The sequence below is a fragment of the Helianthus annuus genome, chromosome 9 (assembly GCF_002127325.2).
Source record: "Helianthus annuus cultivar XRQ/B chromosome 9, HanXRQr2.0-SUNRISE, whole genome shotgun sequence".
Lineage (NCBI taxonomy): Eukaryota > Viridiplantae > Streptophyta > Magnoliopsida > Asterales > Asteraceae > Helianthus > Helianthus annuus.
Window position 1 is genome coordinate 39717569 of NC_035441.2, and position 20417 is coordinate 39737985.

The 20417-nt window shown below is 40.3% G+C and overlaps 1 protein-coding gene across 1 annotated transcript; it reads left to right on the forward strand.

The window, feature by feature from the left end:
- The first annotated feature begins 16986 nt into the window (after positions 1 to 16986).
- LOC110875528 lies at positions 16987 to 17866 on the forward strand. The gene is made up of 2 exons (XM_022123724.1): positions 16987 to 17406; positions 17459 to 17866. Exons 1-2 carry the CDS (start codon positions 16987 to 16989, stop codon positions 17864 to 17866), a joined length of 828 nt encoding a protein of 275 aa, XP_021979416.1.
- The last annotated feature ends 2551 nt before the right edge of the window (positions 17867 to 20417 follow it).

Genomic DNA, 20417 nt, shown 5'->3' on the forward strand with positions numbered 1-20417 from the left:
ATTTGTTATGTAACTACAACCAACAAGTTTATTCACTTTATTGAAATCGTTATTAGTTTGTATAAACCATCTTAACTGTTTTTGAAAAACCATCGTTTAAACTTTGAAAACCATTTCGTACGTATGAATCACCCCAAAACAATTGAAAACAGTAAAATAGGGGAACTATGTACTCATATGAAGTGCAAAGTATCCTCGATCAAATAGAACTCCAACAAACTCAAGCAAATCAGAGAAATCAAGTAGCACCTAATAATCGAACCACTAGTCAAACAATAGACGCCTAAATCGGATGATCGGACAGAATGAGGTCTTGTAAACCAAATGAGTGTTGGAACTCGTGATATGGTTTAACAAAGCCTACATCCTAAATTGAAACCTAACCTAAGTGCTTTCGACCCATCGCGACCTATTAAGTTAGCTTACACTACTTTAACGCGTCATGCACGCAAATGCGCGTTCGAGACGTCTAACTAGTCCTATGACAAGTATTATATGCCAAAACATGTTTAAATATGTTATATAATCAGTTACGTGACAAAAGTTTAGGTTACATATGCTTAATTACCAATTATGTATGAAAAGGGTATTTTGGTAATTTACCTAAGGCATATAAGCTACTTATCATACAACTACCTAAACTAGGTGACCATAAGGTATAACCTCGGAAGGTTATTCCCTATGCTACTATGGTCACTAAACATGTTTGGTCGGATCCTAATGATCGACCAAACGGGTCGTGGTCGAAAGTCTAAGCGGGTGTTTAGTCCGCTTGACTTACGACTCTACACAAGCACTAATCTAAAAAGTGACGAGCTAAACATGCTAGAACATGTTTAGTTAAGTTAGAAAACAGGTTTTGATATCAAAACAAATGGTTTTGAGATCCTAGAGTAGTTTGGTTACAAAATACATGAGAATACGCATTTTGGCCGAAAATACGACTCGTCACTGAGCCTAGATAACGTGGTAATCAGTAGGTATAGTCACTAGGGACTATAACCATCGTGATTACGCTTACGTTATGAAGTTCAAACGAACTTCGTGTTGACCATAAACTGGTCAAAGCAGAAAGTCAAACGCAATTTAACTTTAACGACAAAAACGAATGAAAAGAACAAAAGAATACTTACAAAAGGTTCCCGCAAGCTCTTGATCCGATTTACTCTCAGTTATGAAGCATAAACTTCAACTTAGAGAGCAAAAATCAGATTCAAGTGTGCTTTGGGAGGAAGTGAGGGTGGGTATTTATAGGAATTCAAGAACCGTTAAGATCGTTCATCGAAAACTGAGCTTTGATCTGGACCTTACATGTGTGCCCATGGTTTTCTAAAACCATGGGAGCCCCTAATATGAGTCATAAAAGATTATGTTCATTGAATACCAGCCCATGGTTTTGTAAAACCATGGGTTAAAACCATCAACACATCAAAATGGACTAGGTTCATTGAATTTGGTCAGAAATTTCAAAAATGGTCCCTGCACTTGTAAGACTTGATTTTTTTGCACTTTTAAGCCCCGTTAACTCCATTTCAAGGCTCTAATATAAAGTTAAAGTATAGGGAACTCAAAACATGCTCAAAAATATCTCGGATGTCGGTTCGTTTGGTCGTACGGTCGCGTTATTCGCTTAATTGCGACGGAAGTCGTAACGAACGCAAAAACGATCCAAATCAAGCGACGAATGGATTTTTATCATGCCAAACGCTAAAACATAATATTTTATTGATTACATGAATTTTTGGATATCCGGATATATTCAGAACGTAAAATATGTGCGAAAATGCAAACTTGTGCACTTTTTGACGCTTTTAGTCCCATTGATCAATAAAGTTTATTTTAGCATACCGAACCCCTCAAAGCCTATTTCTAAGCTATGTAAAGGTTATATAAGGTATGTTTAACTTATGATCAAGTTCCGGAATGTTTGTTAGTATACAAATCGGTATAGTTTCGCAGTTTGACACAAATAGTCCCTGTGATTGAATAAACTTGATTTCAACACACCAAACCATCCAAAACTTATTTCTAAGTTATGTGGAGGTTATTTAAGGTATGTTAAGCCTATTTCACTATTCGGGAGTGTTTGTTGCATTAAACTGGTTATATTTACGCATCAGTGCGTGTATAACCTTCTAGAAAGCGATTTAAAGCTTGAAATTGGAATCTAATTAAATTGAAAAATCACCAAACACCAATACACACATAACAACACCAAAACACATATAATAACACCAAAGAACATTGTTTTATTAATAATCAACATTGTTTTATATTGAACCACGACTATAGAACACAGTTGTCACAACATTGTCTTGGAATTTAACAGAAATATAACATAATTAACTGTCTTTTAAGTCACTAAGGCCCAAGTCCGCCTAAGTGAAGCACAAACATCATCATGCATTAGCACCTGAAACACATGCGAAAATAGGTACGTCAGCATAAAAATGCCTGTGAGATACATAGGTTTTGTTTATGTAGGATTCATGATTTGTAGTTAAAAGAATTGTTTAACAAAAATGTAGTCATGAACCTTGTAAAAATGTTTTCCTTTATAAAAATCATTTGAAAGTCGATGTGAAAATCAGATGATGTAAAAAGGCTATACGTGGTTAAATGAATAACCAAGTATAAATGAATTTGTATAAAATATGTAATTTGTAAAACAATGTCATGTGCTTGTATAAAATGTTTTATGTCTTGTTGAAGTGGTTTAGATAACGCAACAATGTATAATACAATAAAAGCACTTATATATGGGAAGTACCAGCGGCGTATCCACCATGCTCTTATCATATAACACATAACCCCGTTATATAAGTCACTTATCAATAATCAACCAAAATGTCTTGTTTAAAACAAATGTCAAAATGTTCATGTATAAACCATGTTCAAAGTCATGTGTAAACTGTATCATGTATACCCAAATGAAAATGTATAGCAAGTAGAGAGTATCTACTCAAACTATATGATAATGTCTATATGAAAAACAAATGTCATGTATGGTGAATAAATAGTATCTACTCAACCCCATAGGAAAATGTACAAAACAATTTTTTTTGAATAAACCTAAGTTTAAATCAAATGTTATGTTTTGCAGAAAACAATGCTTTATGGATACGAACATTTATGCAGTAATGTTAAAACGCATACATTCAAGCCTTGCGACTGTGGCGACAAACCCTTAAACAAATTAAAGGTTAATCTAAATTATGTATATCGGATTCTGTCATTCCCAACTTCCAAACAAACCTAGGAAGTCGGAAACGGGATTTGTCAAGTCCTATGGTACCATTACATACTACTGAGCGGCATGATCAGTGTTAATGAATGTATTATTGTCCCGTTAAACATACCAAATGTCATACCAATGTAAGCATGCAATGAAAACCATGTACTAAGTATGCTAAGTAAACATACATAATAGAAATGCTCATGAAATCAATTGTGCTAGCATGCTCAGTAAACATAGATAGTAGAAATGTCATGTAAAACAATGTGTCCATGTGTTGAGTAAACATATGCAACAAAATGTCTAGGAAATCAATGTGCTAGCATGCTTAACATACATAGAAAAACATAGTTGAAATCATATACTATATGTGTACTAGGTGAAACTAGCATGTTTATGTCATGAAAGCATGAAAAGCACAAAAGTAACAATGTATGTACATGTGTATCACCCCAAAGTATTTAAAAGCGGTAAAAGAGGGGAACTATGTACTCACTTGGGATTGCTTATTAGTCTGGAGAAGAAGACCAACTAAAGCTTCAAGGATCACGGAATCAAAAGGCACCTAATATAGGTAACTACGTTAATATTCGGATCCTAAATCGGGTGATATGATAGAATGAGGATCTATAAATCAAATGAGTGTTTTAACTCATATGGTATGATTTAATAGAGCTAACATTCTGATTTGGAAGTCTACCTAAGTGCTTTTGACCCGTTTCGACCCATTATGGTAGTATAAGCTACTATAATGCGTCTTTTTGCGTAAAACTAAGGTCGGATGGTTAACTATGTGCTATGTCAAGTCTTACATGCCCAATTATGCCTAAACATGTTACTAAATCAGATCATATGTCAAAAATATGTTCACATATGCAAAATACGGATTTATTCTTCAAAAGGGATTTTTGGTCATTTTCTATGGGCATGTAAACTACTTAACGAATAACTAACCAACCTATGTGATCATAAGGTATAACCTCAGAGGTTATTCCCTATGCAACTATGATCACTAAACATGCTTGGTCGGATCCTAATGATTGACCAAGACGGGTCGGGTTCGAAAGTCTAAGCGGTTGTCTAGACCGCTTAACTTACGGCCCTAAACACTAAACTAGTAGTGACAAGTTAAACATGTCAAAACATGTTTAACTAACTTAGAAAACCGATTTGGTATCAAAACAAAGTGTTTTGATACCTAAAAGTAGTTCCGTTGCAAAATGCATGCTAAAACGCATTTTGACCGAAACTTTGACTCGTCACTACACCTAGTCAACGTAGTAATCAGTAGGTATAATCGCTAAGGATTGTAACCATCGTGATTACAATCACGTTGCAAAGTTCAATTGAACTTTGACTTGACTAATTGATGGTCAAAACTGAAAGTCAAACTTTTGGTCAAACAGTTTGACTTTCAGCTCTACAAAGCGGAAAATCACTACTAAAGCCATGAAAGAACACATACTTGGTGTTCAAAGGCTAGAAGGATGATCTTAGAACTCAGGTAGGTGGCTCCTTTGAAGGGATTCCTCCACTTAGATTCCAAAATGAGAATGAACTGTGACACCCCGTTAAAACACGCTAGCTTGGCAGTGGCTGCTTCAACTTTCGGGACGAAAGTTCTTAAAACTTGGGGATAATGTGACACTCGAGGTTTTTCCGAACGAACACCTTGTAATATTTTGTGTATATAAATATTATTAAATGGAAACGTGATCTTTATTTGCTTAATGTGTGTTGAATGTACGTATTATATATAAATGTACGTGAGTCGAGACCATGACTCGCAACCGGGCGGTTGCGAGTGGGCCTTTGGGCCGTAACCGGTTTGGGCCGAAACCCCAAGCCCAACCCGAAACATCCCTTGGTATATATACCCCATCTTTCCCCACTTTCCCTCATTTCATACACAACACACAAACACACTTCTACTATTTTTCTCTCAACTAGAAACCCTCAACAACACACCCCAATCCCTTTCAATTTTCGGTTCAAGCAAGGATCCCGGACAAGGACTCGGTCAAGACCACTAACTCGGACACTCCATCTTCTCGGTTCTTTTCCTTGTTTACGGCTTCTTCTTCTCAAACCGGTTAGTGTTCTATTTTGTGTGTAGAAATTATGTGTGATAAATGAACTAGAAATGTTTGGTTAGAAACAAGATGCATGATTCTTAGGTTGGTTCGTAAAGCTTGACAATATGTGGTAACATGTTTAAAAATGGTTAGAAAATGGTAGTCTAAGAGTATTCATGGCTAACCAATCTATGCTTCATTGTCCTTGCAAAATGATGTTGTTAAATATGAGATTTCGGCTACAAACATGTGTGTTTCTTGTTCTTGCATGATGATCTTGCTAGAAATATGTGATTTTCGGTTCATAAATGTGTGTTTATGTTGGCATGAAAACCCTAGAAAATGATGAACATAAGATGAACTTGTTTGAATATGACTTGAAGATGTAAAAATGGCAAAGTTTGATCTATTTTCATTGCTGGTCAGTTTAGGAAAAGTGTTAGTGAAACCTTATTGGTTGTTTCCTAATCTGGGTCTGAATACATGGTACAATTTCGGACTGTTGCATCTGCATCATCACGTGTACGTGAAAGGGACAGCTTACGACTCGCAACCGCGTCGTTGCGACTCGCAACCAAGGCAAGACAACTCGAGACCACGTAGTTGCGACTCGCAACCACAGCATGACTACTCGAAACCACGAGATTGCGACTCGAAATCACGCCGTTGCGACTCGCAACCAAAACATGATGACTCGAGACCACGGTTACGACTCGTAACCACAGCGTGACAAGCCGAGACCACCTGGTTGCGACTCGAGACCAGCTGGTTGCGAGTGGGCTGTCCATTCTGGTTATTGGGCCATTCTGTGTTAACTTGGGCTATCTGTTAAATGAACTATGTGTTGCTGTTGACTGCTTAATTATTTAGGCCGGCCCATTAACCCACTGTTTACTTATATGCTTGATACATGTTAGTTATGTGTAAGTTTTACGTGAATACTTGTATACCGAACCTGACCTATACCGGTAACCATGTTAGGACGTGGTGACCAACGTGATTGACAAGTAACCTAAACCTACCGAGCAACCCAAGGTGAGTTCACAACTTAAAAGCATGCGTCCCGGTGGTTTGGGACACGAGACTAAAACAACCCTATCCCCTGGTAAAAGGGGATACCATTTACATACCTTCCCTAGTTATGGGAACAAAACTTACTTTTCCTTCCCTGGTATTGGGAAACCTGTTGGACAATCCTATCCCCTGGTAAAAGGGGATACCATTTACATACTTTCCCTGGTTATTGGGAACACAAAACTTACTTTTCCTTCCCGGGTATTGGGAAACCTTTTGGTTAATTACTGTTTATACGGATTGCAACTAACGGCACTAAACGAAACTCTATCACTCAAGTCCCTACTACAAATACCGATTAGTCGCCGGGTTAGGCGAGCGGGTTATTAGTTGATAGCGCTATTTAGGTGTTTACCAGCCTCACACCGTGCCCTGGTTTGGGACGGTCGTGAACTAATGTACTCAGAAATCCGTCAATGATGATAGAACATTGACATCGGGGCATCCTGCGGATACGCAACGGTTACCTAGTGTTCGGTATTGGAAAAACAGTTTAGTCGCTAACTTTTGGGGTAGCTCCCCAGGGCATGTATAAACGGATAAATTAACCGGTGAAACAAGTTTTTGGTAATTAAAACTGGACAACTAGTGAACTCACTCAGCATTATTGTTGACTCCTTACTGCATGCTTTGCAGGTAACCAATGATTCAGGAGCTGCTACTTGGGGAAGTGTAGTGTTCGTCAAACCCGTGTGTTGGGATAACTGTTTTGATCAATGAACTGTCTTTAAAACTATTTTGGTTTATGCTTCCGCTGTTTTGTTAAACTAATTACCGAATCTAAACTCTAATGTTGTTAATTACTTCGGATTTTAAATATTTCTACTATTAATTAAATGCTCAGTATAATTGGTGGCTGGATCCTGGTCAGTCACGCCCTCGAAGCGGGTGTTATCCGCAGGTGGATTTTGGGGGTGTGACAGATTGGTATCAGAGCCATTGGTTATAGTGAACTTGGTTTTAAAAAGGGGTAAATCTTTTTGGAGAAAACCAGACTATAACCCGTGACTCGTGACGACACTACACTCCAAGTGCAAGGCTCAACACTTTTGACCTCATAGCTCGGACCAGTGTTTACTTGTTTGCTTACTTTATGTTTCCTGTTTCGCTATACGTACTAGTATGCCTAACTAGTGAAAGCCCACATACGATATTGCATGTGATTGCACGTTAGCACACCAACATGAATTTATGTACACTTTCTCGTATCATGTGATTGATAGGGTGGTAATTCCCTAAACCTCCATGACTTACACTACTTGATACTCTTTGAAATCTACTCGAGTGTGGGGAACCATTTGACATGAGTTAAGAGGAGCTGAGATGAACATGCAAATCACAATATTATTGTGGGTGCACACATAATAATATAGTGGGGTGGATGTGAGTCCCAGTGAGGCTTAACAAGTGAAAAAGGGGTTCCGTTTCGTTATCTGTATGATGAGAGACACAACAGTTCATAGGAGCCGTAGCAATGATTGCCTCCTACTCGAACACGATCTTTTCACTTCTCCCTGCACCCCTTTCGAACCTCGATGCTATCGAGTAGTACCTGAACACCCATATGAACGCCTAGCAAACTGTGTAGAACATTAGGTGCCTGTACGAACATCCCCGGGATGGGTGTTGAAACGACAACGATTGGTCTATATCCTTCTCACCTTTCTTCGCTTACTGGAACTTAACGTGTTGACGTCTTAAATCCCGAAGTGCGATCACTTCTGCAACACTATCTCAACATACCGTGTATTACTCAGTCAAGAGGGTAGACGTAGTACCTTACTGGCTTCAGCATTTGAACGACCCTAGTCACCGACAACGAGCATCAACGAATTGACTCCAATCGAACCCTTAACCCTAGTCAGCGGCTCATAGGAGCCAGCTCTTACGAATCAGTCGGGCCATAAGCGATGACAATTGACAATGGTGCGGAAATGCGTAACGGCCAGCTCAATAAGTACACCTTGGGACGCGGCACGGAAACGTGACAAGGTGGACTTGTCAGTGAAGGATCGTAGCGCACCATTTCAAGCAACGACATCAGAAACAACAGTCGCGACAACATCAAGGTCAACAACCAGGGAATGATGATAGTAATGGAAATCCTCGCAACCGTAACAACAACATTGGAAATGATGCTCGTAGAAGGGCATTTAGGATTGGCGCCGGCGACGCCAGGCATAGTAGCAACATGGTAGCTGGTATGGGTAGTTGTTTGCTTCATCTCTGTTCTGCTTGACCCTGATACTTCTTGAAACTGAACCAGATGTGGAATCGACTGATGGCAAGTCAAATAGAATCTCAAGAGTTCGTCAGGATGTAAACACGACCTTGTGGGACGAGTGTCCGATGTCGACCTTCCTTCTACCACACTCGATGGTTACAACGCAGTAGTTAGTGTGAATTGGTTACCCAGGAATCACGCGAATATACCCAGTGAGGAGAAAACTTTGTGTGGAGAATCGGCATTTGTTCTAAAGCGTCAGAGTAGTTCAATAGTTAGCGCCATTTCAGCTGTGAAGGCCAGAAGCGTCTACAGAGGGATTACTCCGCTGTGTTAGCAACCGCTACGGATGTTAAGGCTAAGGAAAAGTGGATCGAGGATCCACCAGTTGTTCGTTGTTTCTCTCGGCGTGCTATCCGAGGAACATTCAGTTTTTCTTCCGAAAATTTGTTAGGCGGAATCTCAGTTTGATCTCACGTCTGAGGCAGCCCTGATTACTTGTACTTTTTACCATTTTGCGCCAGGAAGGTCGCAAGGCCTATCAAAGCAACTACAGGAACCGTTGGACAGGAGTTTTGTAGGGTCTAGTTCTTCGCTTTGGGGGAGCCTCACTTATCCTAAGGAAGATGGGCCTTTTCTTGTGCATACTGACTATTAAGAACTCATCAAGGTGACAGCCCATAACCGTTTGTCTCGATCCTGTATTGACAACCTGTTGACCAGTTACATGGGTCATGCTCCAATGTGAAGATTGAGTAGCGAACGAACTAACATCAGATGGAAGTCCAGAGGGAGGATGTTCCTAAAACGGCATAGTGAACGCAATAAGGCCATTTCCAGGAGACACCGGATGAATTATTCCATGACCTTTTGGGGTGAACAACCCACCAGCTGCTTTATGGATCACACTGCAACTGTGTTTATCTAGTACGTTTTGAATCACTTCTAGGAGAAAGGGGCACCTTGAACAACACTTGTATTCCATTATAGAGCTTCTAGGGGAGGAGCGTCTACGTGCGAAGTCTACCTAAGTATGACTTCAGGATTCGGGAAGTACACATTTTCTTTTTATCAAACAACAAAGTGGGAATACACATGGATCTCGCTAAGATCCATTTTGTTAGGAACTGATCAACATCAAAGATCCCTTCGAGGATACAGGAGTTTCTTGGTCCCACTAGATACTATCGCAGCTTAATCACAAGATTTTCGAAGGTCGCACAGCTTAAGTCTCGTTGGCACAGCAGGGTGTTGTGTTCGTGAAAGACCAAAACAGGAGGACGTCTTTTCAGCTTTCGAATCCCAACTTTGTAATGCACTGAGCATCATCTTCACCCTAGGGTACGGGTGATCTAGCGGTATACCATGATGCTTCGAATCAGGATCCCAGTTACACACGGATGCAACGCGAGAAGGTTATTGCTTACGCCCCTCGACAACTTAGGACGCACGAAAGGAACTACACAACGCTTGATTTGGAACTGGGAGCAGTGATCTTCGCACTTAAGTTATGACGGCATTACCTATACGGAACCAAGTGCGCCGTCTACACCGACCGCGGAAGTTTAGAACACATATTCAAGCAGAAGGAACTGAATATGCGACAGCGACGATGGGTCGGACTGCTGAATGATTACGAGTGCTCTATCAGGTATCACCCGGGCAAGGCCAATGTAGTGGCAGACGCCCTCAGTCGGAAGGACACTACGCCTAAACGCGTAAGAGCTTTACAACTCACGATCCATTCTAGTCTACCTTCGCAAATACGAGCTGCTCAGATAGAAGCACTGAAACCAGAGAACGTTAGAGCTGAAGCCCTACGCGGGTCAAGGCAACGCTTAGAACAGAAGGAAGACGGTGCTTATTATGTAACAGGACGCATTTGGGTCCCACTCTATGGCGACTTACGGGAACTTGCGATGAAAGAAGCGCACAAATCTCGCTACTCAGTACACCCTGGTTCGGATAAGATGTACCACGATGTTAAGACTACGTATTGGTGGCCTAGCATGAAGGCCCACATAGCAACTTACGTCAGCAAGTGTTTGACTTGTGCGCGAGTCAAGACGGAATATCAGAAACCCTCAGGCCTACTCTAACAACCAGAGATACCACAATGGAAATGGGAGCAAATTTCCATGGATTTCGTTACTGGCCTACCTAGATCACAGCGCGGAAACGACACTATCTGGGTGATCGTGGATCGACTCACGAAATCCGCACACTTCTTGGCAATCGAAGACAACAGATGAATTCTCCACTCTGGCGAAGATATACCTCAAGGAAGTGGTTTCGAGGCACGGGGTGCCCACCTCTATCATCTCTGATCAAGATGCACGTTTTACTTCGGAACTGTGGCAAGCAATGCACAAGTCTTTTGGCTCACGTTTAGTTATGAGCACAGCATATCTATATCACCCACAGACGGACGGGCAGTCCGAACGCACTATTCAAACATTAGAAGACATGCTTCGCGCTTGTGTAAACGACTTTGGCAACAGCTGGGAAAGGCATCTGCCACTCGTGGAATTCTCGTATAATAACAGCTACCACACCAGCATTAGAGCTGCTCCGTTTGAGGCATTGTACGGACGTAAATGCCGGTCACCTCTTTATTGGGCAGAGGTGGGGGATAGTCAAATCACTGGTCCAGAACATGTGATAGACACTACTGAGCGGATTGCTCAAATACGACAACGCAGAAGGCCTACGCCGATAAGGGCAGGAAACCACTTGAGCTCCAGGTTGGGGAGCGGGTATCACTCAAAGTTTCACCCTGGAAGGGTGTGGTTCGTTTTGGTAAACGAGGCAAACTCAACCCACGGTACGTTGGACCTTTCGAAATCCTTGAGAAAATAGGCAGGGTGGCCTACAGACTGAACTTACCAGCAGAACTCGGTGCAGTTCACAACGTTTTCCATGTGTCGAATCTGAAGAAGTGTCTGTCAGATGAGACGCACGTAGTTCCTCTGAAGGAACTCACGATCGACGAACAGTTGAAATTCGTCGAAGAACCTGTCGAAATCACGGACCGGGATGTTAAGGTCCTCAAGAGCACTAGAATACCTCTTGTTCGAGTTCGTTGGAACTCACGTCGCGGCCCAGAGCTTACCTGGGAGCGGGAGGACCAGATGAAGTCCAAGTATCCCCAGTTATTCCCAAACGAAAACCCCAGCACTGAAGCTACAACCGAATTTCGGGACGAAATTCCAAACTAACGGGGGGATGATGTGACACCCCGTTAAAACACGCTAGCTTGGCAGTGGCTGCTTCAACTTTCGGGACGAAAGTTCTTAAAACTTGGGGATAATGTGACACTCGAGGTTTTTCCGAACGAACACCTTGTAATATTTTGTGTATATAAATATTATTAAATGGAAACGTGATCTTTATTTGCTTAATGTGTGTTGAATGTACGTATTATATATAAATGTACGTGAGTCGAGACCATGACTCGCAACCGGGCGGTTGCGAGTGGGCCTTTGGGCCGTAACCGGTTTGGGCCGAAACCCCAAGCCCAACCCGAAACATCCCTTGGTATATATACCCCATCTTTCCCCACTTTCCCTCATTTCATACACAACACACAAACACACTTCTACTATTTTTCTCTCAACTAGAAACCCTCAACAACACACCCCAATCCCTTTCAATTTTCGGTTCAAGCAAGGATCCCGGACAAGGACTCGGTCAAGACCACTAACTCGGACACTCCATCTTCTCGGTTCTTTTCCTTGTTTACGGCTTCTTCTTCTCAAACCGGTTAGTGTTCTATTTTGTGTGTAGAAATTATGTGTGATAAATGAACTAGAAATGTTTGGTTAGAAACAAGATGCATGATTCTTAGGTTGGTTCGTAAAGCTTGACAATATGTGGTAACATGTTTAAAAATGGTTAGAAAATGGTAGTCTAAGAGTATTCATGGCTAACCAATCTATGCTTCATTGTCCTTGCAAAATGATGTTGTTAAATATGAGATTTCGGCTACAAACATGTGTGTTTCTTGTTCTTGCATGATGATCTTGCTAGAAATATGTGATTTTCGGTTCATAAATGTGTGTTTATGTTGGCATGAAAACCCTAGAAAATGATGAACATAAGATGAACTTGTTTGAATATGACTTGAAGATGTAAAAATGGCAAAGTTTGATCTATTTTCATTGCTGGTCAGTTTAGGAAAAGTGTTAGTGAAACCTTATTGGTTGTTTCCTAATCTGGGTCTGAATACATGGTACAATTTCGGACTGTTGCATCTGCATCATCACGTGTACGTGAAAGGGACAGCTTACGACTCGCAACCGCGTCGTTGCGACTCGCAACCAAGGCAAGACAACTCGAGACCACGTAGTTGCGACTCGCAACCACAGCATGACTACTCGAAACCACGAGATTGCGACTCGAAATCACGCCGTTGCGACTCGCAACCAAAACATGATGACTCGAGACCACGGTTACGACTCGTAACCACAGCGTGACAAGCCGAGACCACCTGGTTGCGACTCGAGACCAGCTGGTTGCGAGTGGGCTGTCCATTCTGGTTATTGGGCCATTCTGTGTTAACTTGGGCTATCTGTTAAATGAACTATGTGTTGCTGTTGACTGCTTAATTATTTAGGCCGGCCCATTAACCCACTGTTTACTTATATGCTTGATACATGTTAGTTATGTGTAAGTTTTACGTGAATACTTGTATACCGAACCTGACCTATACCGGTAACCATGTTAGGACGTGGTGACCAACGTGATTGACAAGTAACCTAAACCTACCGAGCAACCCAAGGTGAGTTCACAACTTAAAAGCATGCGTCCCGGTGGTTTGGGACACGAGACTAAAACAACCCTATCCCCTGGTAAAAGGGGATACCATTTACATACCTTCCCTAGTTATGGGAACAAAACTTACTTTTCCTTCCCTGGTATTGGGAAACCTGTTGGACAATCCTATCCCCTGGTAAAAGGGGATACCATTTACATACTTTCCCTGGTTATTGGGAACACAAAACTTACTTTTCCTTCCCGGGTATTGGGAAACCTTTTGGTTAATTACTGTTTATACGGATTGCAACTAACGGCACTAAACGAAACTCTATCACTCAAGTCCCTACTACAAATACCGATTAGTCGCCGGGTTAGGCGAGCGGGTTATTAGTTGATAGCGCTATTTAGGTGTTTACCAGCCTCACACCGTGCCCTGGTTTGGGACGGTCGTGAACTAATGTACTCAGAAATCCGTCAATGATGATAGAACATTGACATCGGGGCATCCTGCGGATACGCAACGGTTACCTAGTGTTCGGTATTGGAAAAACAGTTTAGTCGCTAACTTTTGGGGTAGCTCCCCAGGGCATGTATAAACGGATAAATTAACCGGTGAAACAAGTTTTTGGTAATTAAAACTGGACAACTAGTGAACTCACTCAGCATTATTGTTGACTCCTTACTGCATGCTTTGCAGGTAACCAATGATTCAGGAGCTGCTACTTGGGGAAGTGTAGTGTTCGTCAAACCCGTGTGTTGGGATAACTGTTTTGATCAATGAACTGTCTTTAAAACTATTTTGGTTTATGCTTCCGCTGTTTTGTTAAACTAATTACCGAATCTAAACTCTAATGTTGTTAATTACTTCGGATTTTAAATATTTCTACTATTAATTAAATGCTCAGTATAATTGGTGGCTGGATCCTGGTCAGTCACGCCCTCGAAGCGGGTGTTATCCGCAGGTGGATTTTGGGGGTGTGACATGAACAATGAACTAGGAAGAGGTGGGTGGTATTTATAGTTGTGTTGATGCCCTAGGATCATCACAAGTGGTTTGTTTGGCCATTAAGCAATAAATCACAACCATACAAGTGTTAAGGGCCAGCTAATATTACTTGGGAAGGTGTTAACTTGCTCATTACATAAAGGAAATTGCAAGAACAACCCCTGAAGTATCAAACAATTGCTGAAAATGAGTTTCTGTCACTGGGCCTTCTGTCGCGCTCCGCGACCTCCCTGCATTTCAGCCAAAGTTTCAGTTTTGTCACATTTGGTCCCTGCACATGTTTAAGCTCATTTTTGGCACTTTTAACACCCGTTAAGCCATTTTCAAGGCCCTACAAGGTAGTCAAAGTATAGAGGACACAAAATATGCTCGGAAAAGTCCCGGATGTCGGTTCGTTTGGTCGTACAGTCGCGTTATTCATCTAATTATGACGAAACTCGAACGGACGCGAAAACGATCCAAATTAAGAGACGAATGGCATTTTTGCATGCCGATCGCTAAAATAATAATATTTTAGTGTCTACAAAAATTTTGGATGTCTAGAGGTGGTCAGAACGTAAGATATGCGCGTAAATGCAAACTTCCGCCGTTTTTGACACTTTTAGTCCATGTAAGATCAAATAAGCATATTTTCGCACACCGAACCACTCAAAGCTTATTTCTAAGCTATGTTTAGGTTATTTATGGTATGTTTAGCTTATGATAATGTTCTGGACTGTACGTTGCCTTACAAAACGGCAGACTTTAGCAGTTTGACGTAAATAGTCCCTGTGAGCGAATAAACTTGTTTTTGCCATACCAAACCATTCAAAACTTATTTCTAAGTTATGTAAAGATTATTTAAGGTATGTTAAGCTTGTGTTGCTGTTCGGGAGTGTTTGTCGCGTTAAACTGATTACGTTTACGCATCAGTTTGCGTATAACTTTCCAAAAAACGGTATAGAGTTTAAAATCAATCAAAAATCAAAATGCGCAAAATGTCAAACATAAATAACAAACATTGGGATCAAAACACATTGTTTTATTAATATTGAATTGTTCGGAGTTTGTACAATGATTACACAAGCACAGATGTCACATTTTCTGTAAATACGGGATTTATCCCACAGTTATGAAAAAAATAATTCTATGTTTTGAAACTATGATAAATTTTTCCTAACACCCGGTCCTGATAAAATTTCTGCTGCCAATTAATAAGCACCAGTGCTACTGTTATCTGCCTCATGACGCCCGAACCGAAATAAGGCTCGGGGGCAGGGCCACTTGTTTAAGCTAATTAAGTATTTTAAAAATACTTTAATTAATAGTCAGGAATTTGGTGCTTCTGTGAAAATTTTGTGCCACTAATCAATATTATATTCGATTTTCGAAGTTCGTATTTTCATTGTTTTTGACTAACAGTATGAGCGAGTTAGTGGAAGCTCTTTAGAACATCTTAATGAATCCCACAGATATGGAAACAACAGAAAATCAGACGGGATACCAAGCTGAACCCAATAAACCAATAGTATTTCAAGCCTAGGAAAAGACATAACCATAAAAAAGAGAAGAATTTTGGATTGGAAAAGAGGTAGGAAGAAGAAGCCAGCGACCCAAAAGATCAAGAAAACTGTTGAACCAAAAGGAAAAGAAATCTAGGGAGAGAGTTTCAACCAAGCCTCAGCATTACCACCATGTGAAGAATTGGAGAGAAAACTAGCAAATTGTGATTTGTTTGGACCATTAGATGAAAACCTCCTGAATGCACCCATACCTCCTGAAATACCCATAAACCTGGAACCCGCCATTCTCGCACCAGTCATTCCACAACAACCACTTCCCAATCAACCTGAAGAATGGTGGACTAATAACTGGGCTTTCCAGCACCTGATGAATCACCCAAACCCATATTATCCTCAGTTTGAACCTGCTCTTGTTGTCTGTCCACCCATGAACCCCGACAATGTTGCTGAACTATGCCATTATGGTGAAGAATTGGTAGATGCAGAGGGGATCAGATCAGTGGGTGAGAACCTCGTCTGGAAGTATGACGAGTGGGAATTCAACTTTTGAAGGCGGTCTAACAATAGAATAGGTGTTTGTATAATATTTAATATTTTGTGAAAAAATAAAAAATAAAAATAATAAATAATAAAAATAGTATAATAATCATACATATAATATATATATATATATATCACCTAATAATAAATAAAACAACATATGTAAATATGTGGTTGTGTAATGATGTATAATATATAAAAATATCTAAATGTCGCAATGATCGACAATTTTGGTTATATGTGCTGACTCAGTTTGTATTTGTGGTTACAATACTTTGTTTATTTGCTAGTTATTTTGTGATATTAATCTGAGTATTATGTTTTTAATTCAGATGTCAAACGAAGTTAACCAAGCAGGCCAGAATAACCAGGAAAATTCTTTGAATAAAGAAGCTATAGAAAATATAATCGCTCAGAGCATAGCTAATGTTATCCCTTTAATCATAGCAGCTGTTAAGAACCCGGTCTAACCTTCCAAAGCTGAGAATAACAAACGCAACCATGATGACAGTTTTAGTCATAGCGTAAATGGAGGCAATGATAATATTATCAAAGCCCCATTTCCTAAAAAGATGAAAGAAATGACTGCTAGTTGTACATATAAAAAATTTCTAGCCTGTAAACCAACCGAATTCGCAGGAAGTGAAGGAGCCACAGCTGTACTGCGATGGCTAGAAAAGACGGAAGTTGTTCTTAAGATAAGTAAATGTGTAGAAGAAGATAAGGTAATGTATGCTTCTAATCTCTTCAAAGAAGAAGCATTAGAATGGTGGAATACTATTCTACAGGCAAAAGGAAGTAACATGGCTTATGTCATGAGTTGGGAAGAGTTTAAGGAAATGACAGAAAGGAAATGTTGTCCTCCTTATGAGAAGGAACAAATGGCAAATCAGTTCCTAAACCATAGAATGGTGGATGTAAAGTGTCGTGAGTACACGTCAAAATTCTTTAAATACACAAGAATAGTACTGACTCTGGCTTCGCCAGAACCTGTACTTATTTCTCGCTATATTTGGCGACTGATTAGCGAAATCCGTGTTATAGTCAAGGCTACTAGACCTCGGATTATCGAAAGACGCAGTTGAATTGGCCAATACCTTGACTGACGGATTAGTTCATACGAGAGATGAAAATAGGAAGAAGGAGTTGGCTCAGAAGATTACCCAAGGTTTTCGCTCGAGTAACAACTTCAAGAAAGGAGTTGGACAGTCTTCTGCACCACCTCTTTGCAAATTATGCAAAAGAAGGCACCCAGGAAGATGTAATAGGTACTGCAACTTCTGTAAAATACCTAGGCACAGAGAAGAAGAATGTAGAAAGAAATCTACTATCTGCTACAATTGCGGGGAAGCATGGCACTTTAAGCCAAATTACCCTAAATTAACAAAGGCACCTGACAACAAAGCAAAAGCGGCAGATGGAGCCAACAAGAAGAATGCATGTGCTTTTTAGCTGACGACGTAAGAGGCAACCATGGTTCCTGACTTAATCGTCGGTACATTCCTTATCCATGGCGTCTATGCAAAAGTATTATTTGACTCTGGTGCAAATCAAAGTTTTATAAATAATGCATTCTGTCAAGCCCTTAATCAATGTAACACCCCAGGAAAACCAGGAAACCATGCAACTTAACTAGCTTCCTCAGTAACCACGCGCTAAATTTCGCGACGAAATTTATTTAACAGGGGGAGAATGTGACAACCCTCATACTTGCATGTATCCGTACGATTAATTAATATTAAATTGTGCTAAATGACTGTGCTTAATTACAACTGATGACGTAACTGCTTTATGATTTCTGCATTTTCAGCTTTTTAACATACTAGTCTTGTGCAGAAAATTGACTAAATGGTCCTGAATGCTTTCCTAGGTGTTGGGAATTAAAAGTGTTACAAATAGTTACATAAAAGACACTATACGGAATAACTTAGCACTTTAACGAACGGTATCTAACTGAACAACCAGACATTACCCGGAACACCAACATTTTGCCAGAAACATTGTTTTATTATTTTTGGACTAGTTATGGTCCCCGAATACCCCAACACATTATATAAAGTGTCATACAAATAATTCACGGCCCAAGTGGGGGACCCCACTCATAGATTTTGTTCAATATTTTATTTAGATTGATTGCTTGAGATCTTGGACATAATATTGAGAAATCTCTACAAGTATGGTGGCATAGATTATGAGATCATTTCATATCTTTCACTCTCTCACTTCACAAGATCACCATATCCCACTAGATCTCCTTATATATTTTATTAGATTGTTGCTTGATTTGGTGAACATGATATTGAGAAATCTTATAAGTATGGCTCATGAGATTTGTAAGACCATACTTCTCACCTCAACACTCAAACTCACTCCACTCCCTCAACCTCTCTCTCTCCCTCTCGGCCTTGCATGTGCCGCCACCACCACGACCATACAACCACCATATCCATCCATTTTCAAGCTTAGTTCAAGTGTTAGAAGATGATTTTTGGAGCTTGAAGCTTGTGGATCATCAATGAGTTCTCTTACTTGCTTTTACACACCAATATTAATCATCATTTTCTCTAGTGATCTTCCCTAGCTTTGAGCTAGTTGTAAGTTCTTGATTAACCCTTCTTTACTTCTACTTTAATGGTTAAAGGATGTAGTATGTTGATTATCACTAGAACCCTAAAAGACATGAACATAAATCTTGAACATAAAGGTGTAATATGTTGTTGTTTTGTATATGTTGATGATGGTTACTTGATGAAAACTTGTACTCTACTTTAATGGTTAAAGGATGTAGTATGTTGATTATCACTAGAACCCTAAAAGACATGAACATAAATCTTGAACATAAAGATGTAATATGTTGTTGTTTTGTATATGAACGATGGTACTTGACATGATAAATCTGAGTTAAATAAACGGTAACCTGCTGTTGGTGCAGTTGTCTGTCGACTACATCTTAGTTCGAGTCTTAGGATAGGGCAAATTGTATAGTGAACAGTAAATGAGAAATCATGTTGCTTATTGGGCTTTAGATAGCTTTTGTGGCCCAATTAGATAGCAGGATCGCTCATATGTCATTGGGCTGGACCGCTAATATGTCATTGGGCTGGACCGCTTATGTGGCAAGTGTGTGGGTCGCTTATTGGACCAGGTCTTATAAGCGATCCCCAATGTCTATATATAGGGGGTCCATATGAGCGATCCAGATAGAGAAGTTAGTGCGTGTAAAGGCGAAGCCCTGTCCATTTGTCTCCACGAGCTTGTAATCAGACAGTGAATCAATAAAGGAGACGTTAAAGTGTGAAATCAAGCTTTACAAAGACTAATTCAATGAATTCCGCCTCTGAACTAGTCTAAGTTCTCTTCTGAACGACTCATCGGGTCAGCAAACGATCCTACATGTGGTATCAGAGCTCAGGAGGAAGAGTTCTTGCCGTTTAGCTCGATTTTCACTCGAAATTCTCACTTCTACACTTTCTTTTTCTGGTTCGACAAGATTTCACGGTCCGTTTTGGCTGATTTTTGAGTATGTTGTGCGAAATGTGTTGATTAAAAACCCTACCAAGTTTCAGCTCGAAATTCCAAGCCGTTTGGGAGATATAGAGGTTTTTCGGTCCGAAATCGCGAAGTTATCAGGTCTGGATCGCTCCAAATTATCCCTGGACCGCTTATTGGACCATCTTGGATCGCTCATAAAATTTTCTGAACCGCTCGAAATACCGTCTGAACCGCTCGAAACACAGTTCTGAACCGCTCATAGAAACGTTCTTGAATCGCTCAAAAGTCATCTGGATCGCTCATCTGGATCGCTCATCTGGATCGCTCATCTAGATCGCTCTTAGTGAATCGCTTTTGTGTACTTTGTGGATCGCTCGAGTGAACAAAGAGTTGTGAACCGCTCGAACGGATTTATCTGGACCGCTTATTCGACATTGTTTGGAACCGCTCATCCAAACTAATTGTGAACCGCTTAGTCGGACAGTTTGTTTGGACCGCTTATTTGACAAAC